The 19,976-nt window shown below is 44.8% G+C and overlaps 1 protein-coding gene across 1 annotated transcript; it reads left to right on the top strand.

Annotated features, from left to right (window-relative positions):
* Positions 1-709: 709 nt before the first annotated feature.
* Positions 710-5,857, top strand: LOC145937802 (uncharacterized). The gene has a single exon (XM_083041175.1). The coding sequence runs from the start codon at positions 710-712 to the stop codon at positions 5,855-5,857; it is 5,148 nt and encodes a 1,715-aa protein (XP_082897301.1).
* Positions 5,858-19,976: the final 14,119 nt, after the last annotated feature.

The raw sequence follows: 19,976 nt of genomic DNA, 5'->3' as shown, positions 1-19,976 counted from the left end.
TGTTCGAAACGTGAACAAATGTAAATTAAGTACTTGGATTTCCGCTGAAAATCAGCCAAACATATATCTTTAACATGATACATTTAAAGTATCCTCGATGTGAGAACGTGACTGTGGAACATCAACAAACGTGCCTTGTTATGACAAGTTAATGTCATATCCAGTAGAACAAAAGATTATCGTTCAAAACAGTCACTTTCGTACGAAGAAAAGCAAATAAATAATATGTCATTTAGATGTGACTCATGGTCACGATCTCGATCGATCGAGAATCTTCTCGAAAAACAATGCCTATAAAGAGGCCACGCTCGCTCGCCAACTCTCAGATCAGATCGCTTTTCGTATACGAACGTTTCGAAAGTCATCCCGCTTTTCTCACGTATATCTTTTGCGTTCGAAGTCGCTCGCTTCGATTACTCGCGCACTAATATCGTGATTACAGTGAAATCTCTCATATTACTTTGTAAATTACTGTATATATTAGCTGTGAAAAAAATACATTTGTGTTTGTTAACAAAATTAGTGCAGAATTTCAAACCCCTCAGACCCTCTACTAAACATTTTTGGTCCTTCGAGCCGGATTGCTTGTCCAAAAAGCGGAACAGTGCTTCTGTGCCGCGTACGTAGGTGCTTGCTGCCAGGGTCGTGGGCCGTTGTGCGTGTAGTGTCATAGTTCTCGTTTCACTTATTCCAACGCTTCGCCATGAGCATGGACGCTGACGTTATCATCCGAACTCAAACGGACCTCCAACTTCGCATCATCAAAACCTGCGAAAATTTAAGAAAATCAGGAGCCTCCAAGATTTCAGTGGGCATGGTTGAGTCAAGATTGAAAACTCTAGAACAAAACTGGAATAAGTACGATGTCAATCATGAGACTCTGACCTCTACTTACTGGAAGGAAGTGAGTGAAAAGGACTACTACAAAAAAGACTATTACGGAAGCGTGGAGGAGATATTCATCGAGCAAAGAGGCACCCTCCTTGACCTGCTGCATCAGCTCAAGGAAAAAGCAGAGAAATTTGAGCCTCCAGTGGGAGCTGCGGGCCCTCAACCACGCCGAACGTTACCTCGCATCCAACTTCCGACATTCTCAGGGAGGTACGAAGACTGGCCGGGTTTTCGAGACCTCTTCCTCTCACTTGTTTCCATGGATACTTCGATGACAGGAGTAGAGCGACTCCACTACCTGAAAACAAGCGTGAAAGGGGAGGCAGCCCAGCTCGTTATGAACTTACCAACCACAGAAGAAAACTTCGAGCGGGCATGGTCCATCCTAGCTGACCACTATGAAAACAAGCGGCTGCTGGTGAGGTGCTGCTTCTCGTCGTTCACATCAATGACTAAGATGAAAACCGAGTCAGCAGGCGATCTCAAACGCATCTTTCACGGGATGCTTAGTACCGTCGGAACGTTGGAGAGCATCGGTCGCCCGATCTCCCGTGGAACTGACCTGTTCGTACATCTTGTGGTCGAGATGCTCGATCAGCGCTCCCGGCGCGAGTGGGAGACATCAGTTAGCGGGACTACAGAACCACCAACCTACGAGATCTTAAAGACCTTTCTGGAGCGACGACTGCGAACATTAGAGGCACTTCAACCTCAGAAGTCCGAAACGTCCTCACCATCCTCCAGCAAGGGTACCGGTGTTGCAGCGAAGTCCGCAAGATCACACTTGGCACAGAAGACAAGCAGGAAGGGAGGTCGATGTTCACTGTGTGACGGCGACCACTACATCCTGTTTTGCAGCGAGTTTCAGAAGAAGTCACCTGAAGAGAAGAAAAGCTTCGTAGAATTAAAACAGCTCTGCTATAATTGCTTTGGGAAACACCAAGTTGCAGAGTGCCAATCGAAAAAATCATGCGCCGCGTGCAACGCGCGACACCATTCTTCGACGCATAATGCCTACACACAAGCCGACAATGTGGCTCGCAAGACACTCACATCACTCCACGTGCATCATCGACCAAGTAAAAGCCCCACTGTGCTCCTCGCAACAGCCCGAGTCGATGTCACCGATTGTCATGGACTGAAATCTCAAGCACGAGCACTAATCGACTCTGGTTCTGAGGTCTCACTGATCTCTGAGGCTTTAGCACAGCGCCTTCGACTCAAACGCACGGCTGCGCCGGTGTCAATCCTTGGCATCGGGGGACACCGCACCGTAACAGCAAACGGCAAGGTCAACGTTGACCTCTCCTCAAGAACGTCGAACTTCTCACTGAGAGTGAGCGCCTTGGTGTTGCCACGCATATCTGCGTATGGTGCGCGGATGCCATCAACTTACGGTGAATGGCCGCACGTGTACGGTCTCCCTCTGGCTGATCCGGAGTTCGGAGCCTCAGACTCCGTGGATCTTCTCCTGGGAGCTGATGTCTTCAGCTTCATAATAGAAGACGGTTTGAGGAAGGGAGGCCCTCAGGCACCAATCGCTCAGCAGACTTCACTCGGATGGATCATGTCAGGGGTAGTCGATGGCGGCGATCACCGTGCCCGTGTCCTGGCACACCAGTGTTGCGTTGACGAGCAGCTTGCGTCCTTGATCGGCCTATTCTGGGAGCAAGAGGAGCCCCCCGGCACAGTAAGACCACTCAGCGAGGACGAGCATCGAGCAGAGGAGCTATTCGCACAAACACACACCAGGATGAGAGACGGGAGGTACATGGTACGGCTTCCTGTAACCTCAACGCTCCCCGATGTAAGCTACACTCGACGCGCCGCACTACGCACACTTCACAGCATGGAGAGGCGGTTCCTGTCCAACACAGTATTACACGAAATGTACGCCGACTTCATGAAGGAGTACGAGGCCCTTCAGCACATGACGCTGGCCACACCACTCGAGAACGACTCCACAAAAACATGTTACTTACCTCATCACGAAGTATTTAAGACGACAGAATCAACAGCGAAGATCCGAGTGGTGTTCAACGGGTCATCGCAATTACCTTCCGGAGAATCCATGAACAACTTCCTGCTGCCAGGTCCAAATCTGCTGCCTGCACTGCCGGACGTGATCACGAGATGGAGACGACATCAATTTGTGCTGGTGACAGACATCGCCAAGATGTACCGGCAGATCCTCGTGCATCCTGATGATCGAAACCTGCAGAGGATCCTGTGGAGGAAGGGAACCAATGAAGCAGTACGAGAATATCAGCTCAATACTGTCACATACGGATTGGCTTGTGCACCTTACCTTGCCATCCGGACGCTACAACAACTGGCCGCGGATGAGGAGAGCCTATATCCTCGAGGTGCAGCAGTGCTCCGGTCGGACTGTTATGTTGACGACATCCTGACGGGGGCCGACACCATTGCAGAAGCTCGACACATCCAGGAGGAGCTAATCTTCCTGTGCGCAGCGGGTGGTTTTCCACTACGAAAGTGGGCGTCAAATGCTGCCGCCTTGCTGGAGGGCATCCCGGCGGATCACCAGCAACCACAGAGTCCGCCAGCTTGGGGGCAGGACGTGGAGCATTCCACCCTGGGACTTCAATGGCATCCTCGGGAGGATGCTTTCTCCGTCAAGGTGTCTCCTACAGCAACAAAACAAATTACCAAAAGAACAGTATTATCGCAGATAGCACGGCTATTTGACCCACTTGGGTGGCTAGCCCCGGTGGTTGTAAGGGCCAAGATCCTCCTCCAACAGCTGTGGTTGCAACGACGCGACTGGGACGAACGTCTAGCATCCAGGGACGAGCAGGAGTGGCTAATCTTCCAGGAAGAGCTTCCAGTGCTGGGTGAACTTCGAGTGCCCCGCTGGCTACGCACAAGTCGACAAGGGGACGTTGAGCTGCACGGCTTCGCTGACGCATCCGAGCGGGCATACGCTGCAGCGGTTTATGCTGTGGTACGATGCGAAAAGGCGGGCGGTGCGACCTTTCTGCTAGCAGCAAAGACAAAAGTCGCACCCATCAGCCAGGTGTCCCTCCCGCGACTAGAACTCTGCGCAGCAGCCCTTCTGGTCAAACTAGTGGCACACACCCGAGACACCATGGACCTGGCCATCTCCAGCACACACCTGTGGTCAGACTCTACAGTGACCCTCGCATGGATACGAGGGCACTCGTCCAAGTGGAAGACCTTCGTGGCCAATAGGGTCGCCACAATCCAACGAGCGCTTCCGGATGCACTGTGGCACCATATTCCTAGCAAGGACAACCCCGCCGATTGCGCGTCACGGGGATTGTCTCCAAAGGAGCTACTCACGCATGCCTTGTGGTGGCGAGGCCCTACATGGGTGGCAGACCGTACCTCGTGGCCTCGATACACAGGGTCGACCGCCGAAGAGGAGGAATTACCTGAGCGACGAGCACAAGTGCATCTTGCCGTCGAGGAAGAAGACGACGACGTCGGTCTACTGCAACAACACTCTTCTATCCACAAGCTGCTCCGGGTGACGGCCTGGTGTCGCCGTTGGCTCTGCAAAACCAGACATCAAAATTATATTGTTTCAGGTCGCTTTTTAAGCCCGCAGGAATTAGAGGAACCACGTCGGACCTGGATCCGACTGACGCAAGCGACGTGCTACAAGATGGAGCTGAAAGCCATGGCGGGAGACAAGCTGCTTCCAAGGCGGAGCCCCCTCAACAAGTTGGCCCCCATTGTCGACAACGATGGACTGCTCCGCGTGGGAGGACGGCTCAAACACTCGTTGCTGAGCCCCGATGAGCGACATCCCGTAATCCTGCCGGCAGCGGCGCGACTCACTGAGCTGATCATCGATGCGTGCCATCGAGAGACAATGCACGGAGGAGTGCAGCTCACCTTGGGAACGCTGCGGCGCAGGTACTGGATTCCAGGTGGACGAACAGCAGTCAGACGTCACATACACCGATGCGTAAAGTGCGTGCGATGGCGGGCGGCGTCCTCGAGAACAGCGATGGGCGACCTCCCAGCACCACGGGTCACGGCATCGCGCCCGTTCACACACACAGGGGTCGATTATGCAGGACCAGTGCAGCTCCGAACATCCAAGGGACGCGGCCACCATGCACACAAGGCATTCCTCGCTATCTTCGTGTGCTTCAGCACCAAGGCCGTTCACCTGGAAGCAGTCTCCGACTACAGTGCCGACGCATTTCTAGCCGCCTTCCGACGCTTCGTGTCCCGACGAGGACTTTGTCACACTGTCTACAGCGACCAAGGGACCACTTTCGTCGGCGCCGACACTCAGCTGAAGGCCCTCTTCCGAGATGCAACCACGGGTAACTCGCACATCGCCAACACATTGGCAAACAGTGGGATACGATGGTGCTTCAATCCGCCCGCTGCTCCTCATTTTGGCGGACTGTGGGAAGCAGCCGTCAAGTCAGTAAAGCACCATTTACGAAGAGTGATAGGAGACTCAACTCTTACCTTCGAAGAGATGAGCACCGTGTTGGCACAGATCGAAGCCTGCCTAAATTCACGACCACTGCAAGCTTTGACGGACGATCCCGAAGACGTGAACGCCCTCACACCGGGCCACTTCCTGATCGGGGCAGCCATGAACGCGGTACCAGAACCGTCCCTCAAGGAGGAGCCGACGAATCGCCTGTCCAGATGGCAATTGATTCAGCAGATGCGCGACCATTTCTGGCAGAGGTGGTCGCACGAGTACCTGCACACACTCGCAACACGTTCGAAATGGTGGAGAACAGACGCCACACCGCGTATAGGCGACTTATGTCTAATACGAGGAGAGAATTTACCTCCAGGCAAATGGCCCTTGGCATGTATCTCAGAAGTCCACCCCGGACATGACGGAGAAGTGCGCGTGGTGACTGCACGGACAGCCACCTCCTCCTTCAAGAGACCAGTAGTCAAGGTTGTCTTGCTCCCCTCGGACGTCTTGGGAAGCGAAGGATAACCACCGACGTGCCACCGTCACCAGGAGAGTCGCCCTGCAACTGCAGCGAGCTCACCGCACCGTTGTCATTATCATCTCACTCGATTCTCATCCCACATGTCATATGTAAACAAAGAGATAACCTCAGCTGTCATTTTCACACTTTAATCACGCGCATTACACTCTATGTACTTACCTTCAACGCGCCGACGTCACTCGCTACTTACCTTAGCATTGTACATTATATTCATCTGTCACTGTATTTTTCTTCTCATCTCTCATCAATCGAATCAACACTGCATATCAATCACAGAGTCAATGTGCCTGACTCCGATTATCGATATGGATCATGAAGCACATGGTCGAACTAGAGGAGCGCCTCGCGAGCGCTACCAATTTCGCTAGCGGCAACTAGCGAGGCGGGCGGCATGTTCGAAACGTGAACAAATGTAAATTAAGTACTTGCATTCCCGCTGAAAATCAGCCAAACATATATCTTTAACATGATACATTTAAAGTATCCTCGATGTGAGAACCTGACTGTGGAACATCAACAAACGTGCCTTGTTATGACAAGTTAATGTCATATCCAGTAGAACAAAAGATTATCGTTCAAAACAGTCACTTTCGTACACCGAAGAAAAGCAAATAAATAATATGTCATTTAGATGTGACTCATGGTCACGATCTCGATCGATCGAGAATCTTCTCGAAAAACAATGCCTATAAAGAGGCCACGCTCGCTTGCCAACTCTCAGATCAGATCGCTTTTCGTATACGAACGTTTCGAAAGTCATCCCGCTTTTCTCACGTATATCTTTTGCGTTCGAAGTCGCTCGCTTCGATTACTCGCGCACTAATATCGTGATTACAGTGAAATCTCTCATATTACTTTGTAAATTACTGTATATATTAGCTGTGAAAAAAATACATTTGTGTTTGTTAACAAAATTAGTGCAGAATTTCAAACCCCTCAGACCCTCTACTAAACACAACGAGAGATCGCGGAAGTACAAGAAAAGACCGTCCTATGTCGAAGAAAAATCCGATATAGAGGATGATACAGTGTGCCGATTTAAAAGTACAAAAAGACGCAAACACTGGAACACAGGCAACAAAGGACACAAAATTGGTAGCAAAAGATACATCGAATCAAATGAGGAATCCAGCTCACCCGAGCCAGATGAATTGGCACCGACAGCATCCAAGCAGACTGCCGATTCCAATGAAGGGGGAATGCAACCGACAACAGCACCGTCCGAATCGGTACGAGCAGATGGGGTTGCTGGGTCGAGAGAGCTGACTCCGGATTCGACCATACACCAACCGAGCACATCCAAGGCCTAAAAGTAAAGATAAAATATTAAATTAGTATTAAGTTAGATATTAGAATCTTAAGTTACTTACCGTTACTGACTTCGAGGTATTTACCTTTATTCATTTCAAAATAAAAACAAAAAGCAAAAAATATAATTAACATATAATCATAGAAGTAAGAAATAGACTAATTAGCATTAAGTCAGAGATTACTACCTTTAATTACCTTTAATTACCTTTATTTATTTTGAGATAACTACCTCTATTTAATTTGAACTACTCACCGTTGTTAATATTAAGTCACTGACGATTATTAGTTTGGTGTTATTCACGCGAAGGCGCGAGAAACACGCACAAGCAAAGTGCAAGCCGATAGGCGAGTTAGAAATTTTATTTGATTAAATGAAAGATATTTATTTTGATTTACAATCGTCCCGAAGAAAGAGATGTAAATTCGACGAAATTAACACGGGACGAGTTATTTCCGGTTTTGACATTCACGTAAAGGAATGCATGAGAAATAAAAGAAATGCAAAGGCGATGAAATCAATAATTGAAACACGCGACAAAGAAGTCAATTAATGAACCGCGAAACCGCTTTTCGCGAAGTGACGAATGCGCTATAGATAACGCACCGAGCATCGCGGAAAAGCGCATAACAGCGAAGCAAACAAACGCGGAGCGTAGAAAAACGAGCATCGCGGAAAAACGAAGCAATAGGCATCATTAGATTGACGAACGCGCGAAATGAGATTTCGAGTCGCGAGAACGAGCGAAATAGCGATTCCGGATTTAATATTAGATGTAAATATGTAAATAAATGTATTATAAAATTATTAAGATTAAAGTAGATAGAGCGAACCGAACGCAGCACGATACCGGAGTGACCAGCGCGGACCATGGAGAGAGCCTGAAGCGAGCGCGACGCGCGATTGGCCAGCGACCGCGGAGTGGGAATAGACGGTATAAAAGGGGACGCCGAGAGAACTCGAGAGCGAGAACGTGATATGCCTTAGCCGAGTGAACATTCGAGCGATCCTCGAGCAAGCATAAAAAAAACACGGCCCGTTCGTAAAGTCTTGATACCGAGGTTCTCACGACGAGATACCTAATCGCGTCATTCGACAAGTTTACGCGACACACGGCACTGAGTATCAAAACGCGAAAATACTTTTGACGGCGCGTAATAAAATCACGGACGCGAACGCGAAATCCTGTGAACGTGCGAGACACGTCGAAACGTAAACCCGCGAAGGTTGTAACGGCGCGAGTGAGTGTCGGCAGCTCAGACTGTACCTGTATAGAGTGAAAAGTGTTTGTGTTTAAAAAATATAAAGAAATTTGTTATACTTACCTGTTTGTGTACTTACCTTATTGGATAACTACCCGAAACGATCCTGACGATTCCCACGTTGATCCTGACATTCGGCGGAGACGACACGGCAGCCGGAAATCTGAAACAGAGAAGGAGAGTGGAGAAGCGGGTGATATCCAGGCACAATCCCTACGCGGAGAAGGAAGTATTGCGAATCCACACAGGATCACCCTACCTTGGTATTTCCACTGGTAAAAATACCTGGCGACCAGAGCTTATGGCGAAAGCATTGCTCCCTGCATACCGGTAAGCCCCGCATCTTTAATTAGACGCACGTCTGTCCGGTCACAACCTAACCTAACCTAACCTTGCAACCGTCCACAGCATCGTCCGAATCGGTACGAGCAGATGTGGTTGCTGGATCGAGAGAGCTAACTCCGGATTCGACGAGACATCAACCGAGCACGTCCAAGGCCTGAAATGTAAAATAAAATATTAAATTAGCATTAAGTTAGATATTAGAATTTTTAGTTACCTACCGTTATTGACTTCAAGGTACGCACCTTGATTTATTCCTAAATAAAAAGTAAAAAGTAAAAAATATAATCAACACATATAAAAATATATTAATTAGCATTAAGTCAGAGATTATAACATTGAGTTATTTATATTTTTTCATTATGAGTTGCGTATGGTTACTGACTTCAATGTACTTACTTTTATGTACCTGTAATTAATTACCTTGGTTTATTTTGAGATAATTAACGCTATTTTATTTGGATTATTATTAGTTGGACGTTACTCACGCGAAAACGCGAGAGACACGCATGAGTGAAGTGCAATCCGATAGGCTTGTAATAGTTTTAATTTGATTATAAAAAATATATATTGATTTTATTTTGACGCGTGACGAGTTATCTCCGATTTCGATATTTACGCTAAGTAATGCATGAAAGACAAACGAAATGCAGAAGCGACGGAATCAGTAATTGAAACACGCGACAAATAAGCCAACTAATGAACCGCGAGAACGCATTTCGCGAAGTGACGCCGATTGACGGGTGCGCTAGAAATAACGCACCAAGCATCGCGGAAAAGCGCATATCAACGAAGCAAACGAACGCGGAGCGTAGAAAAACCAGCATCGCGGGGAAAACGAGAAAATAAATATCATTAGATTGACGAGCGCGCGGAATAAGATTTCGAGTCGCAAGAACGAGCGAAATAGCGATTCCGGATATAACAATAAAATGTAAATATGTAAATAAATTATATAGTTATAAATTAATATTAAAATAGTTAGAGCGAACCGAACATCACGATGCCGGAGTCTCGAGCGCGGACCATGGAGAGTGCCGGAAGCGACCGCGACGCGCGATTGGCTAGCGACCGCGGAGTGGGGATCCAGGGTATAAAAGCGGACGCCGAGAGAATTCGACGACGAGATCTTGAGGTTTCTTCGCAGAGTGAACATTCGTGCAATCCTCGGGAAAACCTAATCAAAACACGACTCGTTCAATAAGTCTCGAAACCGAGGTTCTCACGACGAGACCTAATCGCGTTATTGGACAAGTTAGCGCGAAACGCGGCATTGAGTATCTTAACGCGATAATACTTTCGACGGCGCGTAATAAAATCACGGACGCGAACGCGAGACCCTGTGAACGTGCGAGACACGTCGGAACGTAAACCCGCGAAGGTTGTAACGGCGCGAGTGAGTGTCGGCAGCTCAGACTGTACCTGTAAAAGAGAAAAGTGTTGGTGTTAAAGAAATATAAGGAAATTTGTGAAACTTATCCGATTGTGTACTTACCTTATTGGATAACCCGCAACGATCCTGACAATTCCCACGTTGATCCTGGCATTCGGCGGTGACGACACGGCAGCTGGAAATCTGAAACAGAGAAGGAGAGTGGTGAAGCGGGAGATATCCAGGCACAATCCCGGCACGGAGAAGGAAGTATTGCGAATCCGCATAGGATCACCCTACCTTGGTATTTCCACTGGTAAAAATACCTGGCGACCAGAGCACATGGCGAAAGCATCGCTCCCTGCACACCGGTAAGCGCCGCATCCTTAATAAGACGCCCGCCTGTCCGGTCACAACCTAACCCGCCTTACAATGTTAACACGATCGTTCTGCTGTATGTTATCTAAAACTATACCTCCGTCCTCTAGTTGCGACGCTAGATAATAATGAAATCTACACATTTGTGAGTTAATTGGATTTGTTTTGAATTAAAATGTAACATTCACATTAAGCTTTACTCTATAAAAAAGAAATATTTCATCTAGATGCGATAACATGAATATATTTTTCTCATTATCAACTTCTGGGCTTTTCAACCTAGTGAAGGGAAAAAACGTCGACTTTACATGACTTCTTGCGGAATGATACAGTTTTTCGCGGCTTGAACATCACCAATTAATGTATCCGTTTAATTTTCATACCTTCATCTATTGTATGCGCTGAAGAAGGCTCAAAGAAAGAGCCGAAACTTTCGCTATTATTAATTATGTAATCGCTATCATCATCTATGTAATTTTATATTAAATATATTCAATCTAATAAGCATGCGCTTGATTAACTGCGCCCGGGCTCTCATAGCCAACTCAATTTGAGATTTAACTATTTATTAAAACTTAGCAGAGCCGTAACGATTGTTTTTAATTTAATTCAATTTTGTCATTTTAATATAATACAATATATGTTAATCGCCAGTAGAGTTTTATAAACTAAATAGAATTATTCTTTCGACCATGACTGGCATAAGTTCAAAAATGTTTATTTATTAAAGATAACACAACAGGTCAGTAAACACAGAATTGATTATGGTCATGCCTTCCAGTGGCTCGACCCATGTATTTTACACACAGAGAAACATAAAAGAAAAAGAGAGATTGCTGAAATGGTTTTTATAAAAAAACAAACAAATAAGATTAATTTACAAATAGACACTGACAACCTTAGTCCTATTTATGATAATGCTATTAAAATGATTTAAATTACTTCGTGTCTGCGACACCAGTACTCGACCGAATGTCACGACAGGTTAATAATAAAAAAAAATAATAAAGAAAAATTAAAACAAAATTTTCGATGTAATGTTTGTAAAAAGTAAATCCACATCGATAGGTATGCGTTATGTATTTGCGGTGTTTTTTTTTATATTAACTGTTCTGATGCGATCTAATTGATAATGTATTATTTGTAGCACTTGAGAAGGACCAAAACCAATGGTCGAAACGTTGTGTTATCTTTAATAAATAAATATTTTTGAACTTATGCCAGTCATGGTCGAAAGAATAATTCTATTTAGAATATAATATAATGTTTATAACTAAAAGTATTAAAAATAAATATTTTTTGCCAATTAGATTTCTTTTACTAATTTACGCACTTTAATCTTTAATTACGAAAATAAAAATTAGCCACGATAACTTAATTTTAGCTGTCCATGATGTTATAGCCCCAAATTATAGGCTATACACAGTCAGATTATATTATACTTTAAGTAGGTTATTACACAATTATAAGTAGGGCATAGGCCCGCGCGAAACGCCGACGCAGCGTCACACGCAATAAGGAGTTGCAGAAAAAACCGCGTAAACGAGGCTATTGCAACTAAGCGCTGTGATTCGATATTGCAAAATGCAAGCAAAGCATTCCATTAACCTCCTTCGCTTGCATCTGGGCTTTGACCACGCGTGACGACCCCATTAATTAATTATAAAAAAGACCCATCGATAATACTCGAGGGCCAGTCTGAAATCCAAATTGTACGTGTCGTCACGATATATCTCTGGTGAATTTATATTAAAGTGTTGTGAAAAGTAAAAGGTATTATTTCACTGGTCCCGAACTCCTCAGTTCTAATCCAGCTACGATCCCAACTACCCTGTGTCTCCCCACCAGAGGCACAACATAAAATTGGTGGCAACGGTGGGATTGCCGGAGAACCATCCTGTGGAAAACCTGCATCAACACAAAAGTGCAAGGAAATAGGCACACCAGAAGCCAGAAGAAAAATAAACGCAAGGCACCGGATATATTCATACCGAACTACATTCACACGCTGACGAGCATCGTTGCGGAAATTGGAGCCGCCGAGGAACGACCTCGGACAACTCCGCGGACAACGCACCACTGCCGATCAACGACCGACGGGCCCGAGCGTGTAGAAAACGCCGGATCAACCGTCCAGCCAAGGACAGCAACTTTAGCAGCCAAGCGAGAAAACATGCGAGCGATACTCCTACTGTAAGTGCGAAAAAGTAATTTTGTAAAACTGAAAGGGGAAACAACCTATTTTGTGGCGACTAGAAATAAGAGCGCACCTGCCTAATGTCGGAGTAACCAAAAAAACGCGTTACATTTAAGAAAAGATTTTTGAGCGGACCGGCACGACTCGCGTTGAGATTCGGCTCCGTACAGGTGGCCGAAGAAGCGGCCCGCGATATTCGCGATAATGTACGTGCAAATTTAGATAGAGTTTACCCGGGCGATAGCACACCCGAACCGGAAGCCGAGCCGATCGCGGAAAACATACATAATAATAGCGACGAAAGACGAACCGCGAATCGCGCGTCCAGCGACTGAATTTCGGTTAGGAGAAATTATTTCCCCGTATCGATCGACGGTAGCATCCTTGGTGCGAACCGTGGAGACGAGATGAGACGAAATCCGATGACACAAACTGCCCCCCCTGAAACTGTCGACAGGGAAATCAAACACTTACGCGCCCAAATACACAATAACGCCGCCGCGTGTTACGCAGACGCCGGACACGCGATGTCGGACCCAAACAACGAGTTACTCATCGAACTTGTACAAGGATTTCGGGAAATGAGGGACGAAATAGAAACTATACGCGCACAAATGCACGATCGCCCCGCGAATACAGAAGTGAGACGAACGCGAATCGGATACAGACCCGAGAACACCCGACACTCGGATCATCGCGAAACATATAACGACGATCACAACGCGACATTTACGTACGGAAGAACCGAAAATGATGTCAGGAGTCGGCGTAGCATCACCTCACACTAGTTAACGCTAAAAGAAGCACGGACAATGATCCCAGAATTCGACGGAACTTCACGAGCTAAACTTCAGAAATTTTTAAACGCTTGCACATACGCCAAGCAAAACATAAATCCCACGGACGAAGAATCCTTAATCCAAGCGATATTATATACAAAGTTAGATGGGAAAGCCATGCAAGATTTTGAAACGCGCAATATTCAAACATACGAGGAACTCAAGCAACAATTAGAAGACTGTTATCAAACAAAACAGAGCACGACGCATCTGCAAATCGACTTCAATTCGCTAAAACAAAAAACGAGCGAAACCGTACACGAGTTCGGTCAACGCGTCGAGTTATTAGCGATGAAATTGTACGACTCAATGGTTAAGGGAAAGGACCACTCCCCCACGTTTAAAGGCGCGATTCAACAAACAATTAAAGAGCAAGCGCTAATTAATTTTCAAATCGAGTTACGCGACGACCTCCAGATGCTCATTCGAGCGCAGCGATATACTTCACTGCAGGAGGCAATAACCGGCGCATGTGCGGAAGAAAAACTTATCAAGCCCAACAGGTTTCAAGACAAACCAAAAACCGAGTTGAGTTACTCGCGACAACCTCGAATCTCGAGCACGCAATGTTATAAATGTGGAAAAAACGGTCATTACGGACGCGACTGCCGCAGTAACAATAGACACGCGCTCCCGAAGCCCGAAAAATTTTCGCGAATCAACACGATAAATAAATATTGCAACCATTGCAAAAAATCCGGACACAGCCGCAACAAATGCTGAAAATTGAACGGACGATCGAAAGACCGCGAAGACAAAAATCGGGAAGACGACCGAAAATCACGCGCCGAGAACACACGTGAACGATACGATTCGCACCGTCAGCGAAAACGGAGCACCGACTCCGCCAACAGTAGTGGCGAAGAAGAGCGTAAAGATAGAAAGAGAGCGCCGTTAAAAGCATCGGACTACCGCGTCGCACACATAAAAAATACATCACACACACAAAATAAGCCGAAATTGCCGATAGTAACTCTACCCTTACGTGAAGCAAAAAGCGGAAAAATAAATATGATGTACGATTCGGGATCGACTATTTCATTAATAAAATTAAAGGAATTGGACGATGACACATTAATTTACGATGACAAAATCGCACTCACCGGAGTAACCGGACACAAGATACACACAATAGGAAAGACGCACGCCAACATTAAAATAGACGGTCACAATATCAAACACTCCTTCTACGTAGTAAGAGATGACATGCCTATCGAAAACGACGGCATCATAGGATTTGACTTCCTACACAAACACTCAGCCATTTGCGATTTCAAGAGAGCACGGCTCCGAATAGGGAAGGTCGCACTAAAATTTTTGCAACTCCCCGACAGAATAACATTGAAATCGCGCTGCGAGACTATTATTAGAGCCGCGACCCATACAGATCGCATAGGCATAGTTCAAGCGGAAGAAACCGCACCTGGCATATATATCGGCAACGGACTAGTAGAGCCAATGGACTTCACGTGCCCCGTCAGCATAATGAACACGACGGACAAGGAAGTCGAGATACAAACGCCGACGGTCTCAATCGAAAAAATAGAACAAGACACCACAGCCGGGATACATACGATAAAAGATAACAAACAAACAAAATTTTTCGCACCACGAAAAGATCGCATTTGACAATTATTACGAACCGATCATTTAAATACGGAAGAACCACAGGCACTCCGAAGGATCTGCGAGGAATATTACGATACGTTTCACTTAGAAGGAGAACCGCTGACGTGCACCACCAGTGTAGAATACGAAATAAATACGCGCGCTGACACCTCACCGGTAAACGTAAGGCCATATCGCTTGCCCGAAAAACAAAATTGAAGTAAATCGGCAAATAAATGAAATAATAAAAACAGAGATAATAAGAACAAGTGCGAGCCAATGGAACGCACCCTTATTAGTGGTACCTAAGAAGGCCGATGCATCCGGAAAACCTAAGCTTCAAGTAGTGATAGACTTCCGAAGATTAAATGACTTAACCATAGGCGACTCATTTCCACTGCCCAATATCACCGACATACTGGACCAGTTAGGAAACGCCAAATATTTCACAACGCTGGATTTTCCGTCGGGATATCATCAAATCCCGATGTCCAAGCGAGATAAAAACAAAACAGCATTTTCAACGCCCTACGGACATTACGAATTCAATCGAATGCCGTTCGGATTGAAGAATGCGCCAGCAACCTTCCAGCGATTGATGAACTCCGTACTCACCGGAATGCAAGGACTCAAATGCCTAGTCTACTTAGACGACATCGTCATATACGGAGCAAGCCTAGAGGACCACAATAAGCGACTTAAAGAAGTATTACAGAGACTTCGAGAAAATAATTTAAAACTGCAGCCGGACAAATGCGAATTCCTACGCAAAGAAGTGATTTATCTGGGTCATATAATTTCGGAAAACGGAATATCTCCGGATCCACCGAAGTTAACGGCAATTAAAGAATTTCCAACGCCAAAAAAAAATAAAAGACATACAGTCATTTATAGGTCTCGCCGGATACTACAGAAAATTCATAGAAGATTTTTCAAAGATTGCCAAGCCGCTAACCAAGCTTACCACAAAAGCGGAAAAATTCGAATGGACCACGGAACAGCAAAACGCTTTCGACACGCTAAAAGGAAAACTGATGACAACGCCAGTGCTGCAATATCCTGATTTCACACAAGAATTCATAGTGACTACCGATGCTTCCGACCTATGCAATCGGAGCAGTGTTGTCACAAGGAAAGGTAGGCAACGACCGGCCAATTGCTTACGCCAGCAGAGTTCTATCGCGGGCAGAAAAAAATTATAATACCACGGAAAAAGAGCTACTCGCAATAGTATGGGCCGTAAAACATTTTAGGCCATACGTGTACGGCACGAAATTTAAAATCGTGACCGACCATAAACCATTAATATGGCTATTCAATGTTAACGACCCCAGGTCAAGGCTAATCCGGTGGAGACTCAAGTTAGAAGAATACGATTACGAAATAATTCACAAGGCCGGGCGAGCGAATGCGAACGCCGATGCACTGAGCCGCAATATAATCCGAGACTTAACCGAGTCAGCGGAAGAACGAAAAATACACGCGATAGAAAAGGACGAAGCAAGCGCCGACGATGAGAAAATTTACACAGAGGAAGACAAGAAACAAATATTGCATGAATACCATGATGCACCCCTAGGAGGACATCAAGGAGTCGAGCGTACGATAAAAAGAATTCGTCTAAATCACAACTGGCCAAGAATAACTAAAGACGTGGAAAAATATATAGCAAAATGTGAAGCGTGCCAGAAAAATAAATTATCAAGAAAAATAAAAATGCCTTTAGTAATCACCGATACGCCCACTAGGCCATTCGAAAAATGTGCTTTAGATATAGTCGGACCACTGACCGTGACAACGGAAGGAAACAAGTATCTGCTGACATTCCAAGACAGCCTAACAAAATATAGCGACGCGATACCAATCCCAAATCAAGAAGCGAATACGATCAGCAAGGAATTCGTCATCAGAATCATTCTTAAACATGGAATTCCAGAAAAAATTCTAACGGATCAGGATACAAATTTTCTGAGCGAAATTTTCAAAAATACATGCAAGTTGCTAAAAATAAATAAAATACAGACAACTGCATACCACCCTGAAAGTAATGGCGCGTTAGAACGATCACATCGCACGCTGGCTGAATACTTACGACAATATATTAATGAAGATCAAACTGACTGGGATGAATGGGCACCTTACGCGATGTTTACGTATAATACGACACCGCATACAGCAACAGGATACACACCTTTCGAATTGATTTATGGACATCAAACAGAACTACCGACAGCATTGACGAAACCTCCGAAGCCAACGTATAACTATGATGACTATGCGCAGGAACTAAGAGAAAGAATACGGGCTTCAAATCAACGGGCGAGAGAACATCTCAAAGATGAAAAAATCAAGGCCAAAAAATATTACGACAAGGGCACCAAAATAACACAATTTAGAGTAGGCGACAAGGTACTGGTCCATGACGAGACGCTACGACGAGGACGTTCGAAAAAACTCGAATCTCTATGGACCGGACCGTATACAATACTCGAAAAGAATTCCGATGTAAATTATACAATTAAAAAGGGGAGAAAGATAATACGTATACACGTAAACAAGCTCAAGCAATTTGTTGAAGCATAAACATTTATCAATACTCCCCTCAACGATGCAAAATAAAATGAAACACTCGATTACAGGATGCTTGCTGGAACAGCAAGGTATTCGCAAGGCCATATGAAACGAGCGCCCATATGACCTAGAAGAATTCAAGCATAACCCAGGCCTACATTTTGAAAAAATTGGACGATTACATCATACCAAAGAGACCTGGAAACTCGTAATAAAATTAAACTTGGAGGAATTAATTCAATGGTACAAACAAATCGAAGAATACAAACAGCAACACCAGCTGAAATGTGACACACTGAAGTTCCAACACAGTACCAACAAGACGCCTGCACTAGTTTCGAGAGCATCGCAAAAAGAGAGGCTAAATATTTGAAAAGTCTCATGACACAGATTCAGACCGTATACAGACCACTGACTAACAAACGCCGGGGATTAATAAACGGGATAGGATCAATCGCGAAAGCACTATTCGGAACAATGGACGCAGACGATGAAGAACAGATAAATGAGCAATTAGAATTATTAAAAAATAATCAGCAAACGGTACAGCACGCGATAAAAAACCAAATAAAAATAATAAATACAACAATCGCGCATATAGAAACATTAGAAAAGATAGTCCAGCGAAACGAAAAACTTCTACAGACACAAATACAGGCCTTTTTCGAACGCGAGGATATTACCGAACATTTTCTAATAATTACCGCGGTCATTATTGAATTAATACGCGACGCAGAAAACGTATTAGATTACCTTGCGCACATTCAACAAGGGACAATACATTTAAAATTAATGCCGGTAGAGACCATAATCGCGCACTTAAAAGAGGCAACACAACAAATACCGCGAGGCCCATATTTTCCGTTCACAGTTCACGCCGAGGACTGGCTACAAATAGAAAAATATACGACAATGAGTGCGTACTGCGATAAAACAAAAATTTTCACGATTCTTCGTTTTCCGTTAATAGCGAAACCGACATACGACGTTATAAAAGTAGTTGCGCTTCCTGTTCCGGATCATAACGCCATAATGTCAATAACGGAAGTAAAAAATGAATTAATTGTGATAGATAAGGAAACATTAAAATAGTATTAACAAAAAACAAATTAGAAAATTGTAAACAAACTAATTCCGAATATATGTGCCTACAAACAAAACCAGTGTACCGAATAAATGCGAACGCGCCATGCGAAATACAAATATACGAGCAAAGGCAACAAAAACATTGTAAAATAACACGCATTATCGCGAAAAATGCAGTATGGATCGCGTTACACCAGCCGGACACTTGGCTATATTCAACCGCCGCCGATTTACAAGTAGCAATACAATGCGACGAACAGCACGAATATAGAGAAACAATAAAAAATACAGGACGAATTGCATTAAAAGGAAAATGTAAATTAACGACCGAAGACATGACAATACAAGCAAAAGGCACAGTCTACGAAACAGACACAGAAACTTACCTACCAGAAATAAATATAACGCTACTACACAACCTCGACACACTGACACACAGTAACATGACACTAATAGATGTTACAGGACACGAAACCGAGTTAGCAGAATTAAAAGCTAAACTACATACGATAAATAGCAATGTAGAAGATAGCGAACGGCTATTCTTTACGAGAAAACAATTCTTATATCCGATGGCAACAAACGGAATAATCCTAACGCTAATAATAGCCATCGTAATTTATATTACATATAAGAACAAAAAGACAAAAGAACTACCCGTATACAGATGTGAGACACCACCAAAACTAAAACCAATATTAAAACGTAGCTTAAGCACGCGATATTAAAAATAAGATATACTATAAATAGAAAATATCGCAGATATGTGTAATTTAATTGGTAAAGGAAAACTATGTACCTCCGTTTCCTTTTTTTCGGGGGAGGGATTTTATAGCCCCAAATTATAGGCTATACACAGTCAGATCAGATTATACTTTAAGTAGGTTATTACACAATATAAGTAGGGCATAGGCCCGCGCGAAACGCCGACGCAGCGTCACACGCAATAAGGAGTTGCAGAAAGAACCGCGAAAACGAGGCTATTGCAACTAAGCGCTGTGACTCGATATTGCCAAAATACAAGCAAAGCATTCCATTAACCTCCTTCGCTTGCATCTGGGCTTTGACCACGCGTGACGACCCCATTAATTAATTATAAAAAAGACCCATCGATAATACTCGAGGGCCAGTCTGAAATC

This window comes from Prenolepis imparis, unplaced genomic scaffold (assembly GCF_030444845.1).
Source record: "Prenolepis imparis isolate NDT839.2.m4 unplaced genomic scaffold, iyPreImpa1.0 SCAF_6, whole genome shotgun sequence".
Classification (NCBI taxonomy): Eukaryota; Metazoa; Arthropoda; class Insecta; order Hymenoptera; family Formicidae; genus Prenolepis; species Prenolepis imparis.
Note: the sequence above shows the minus strand (reverse complement) of the source record. Positions and strands in the feature narration are given on the sequence as shown.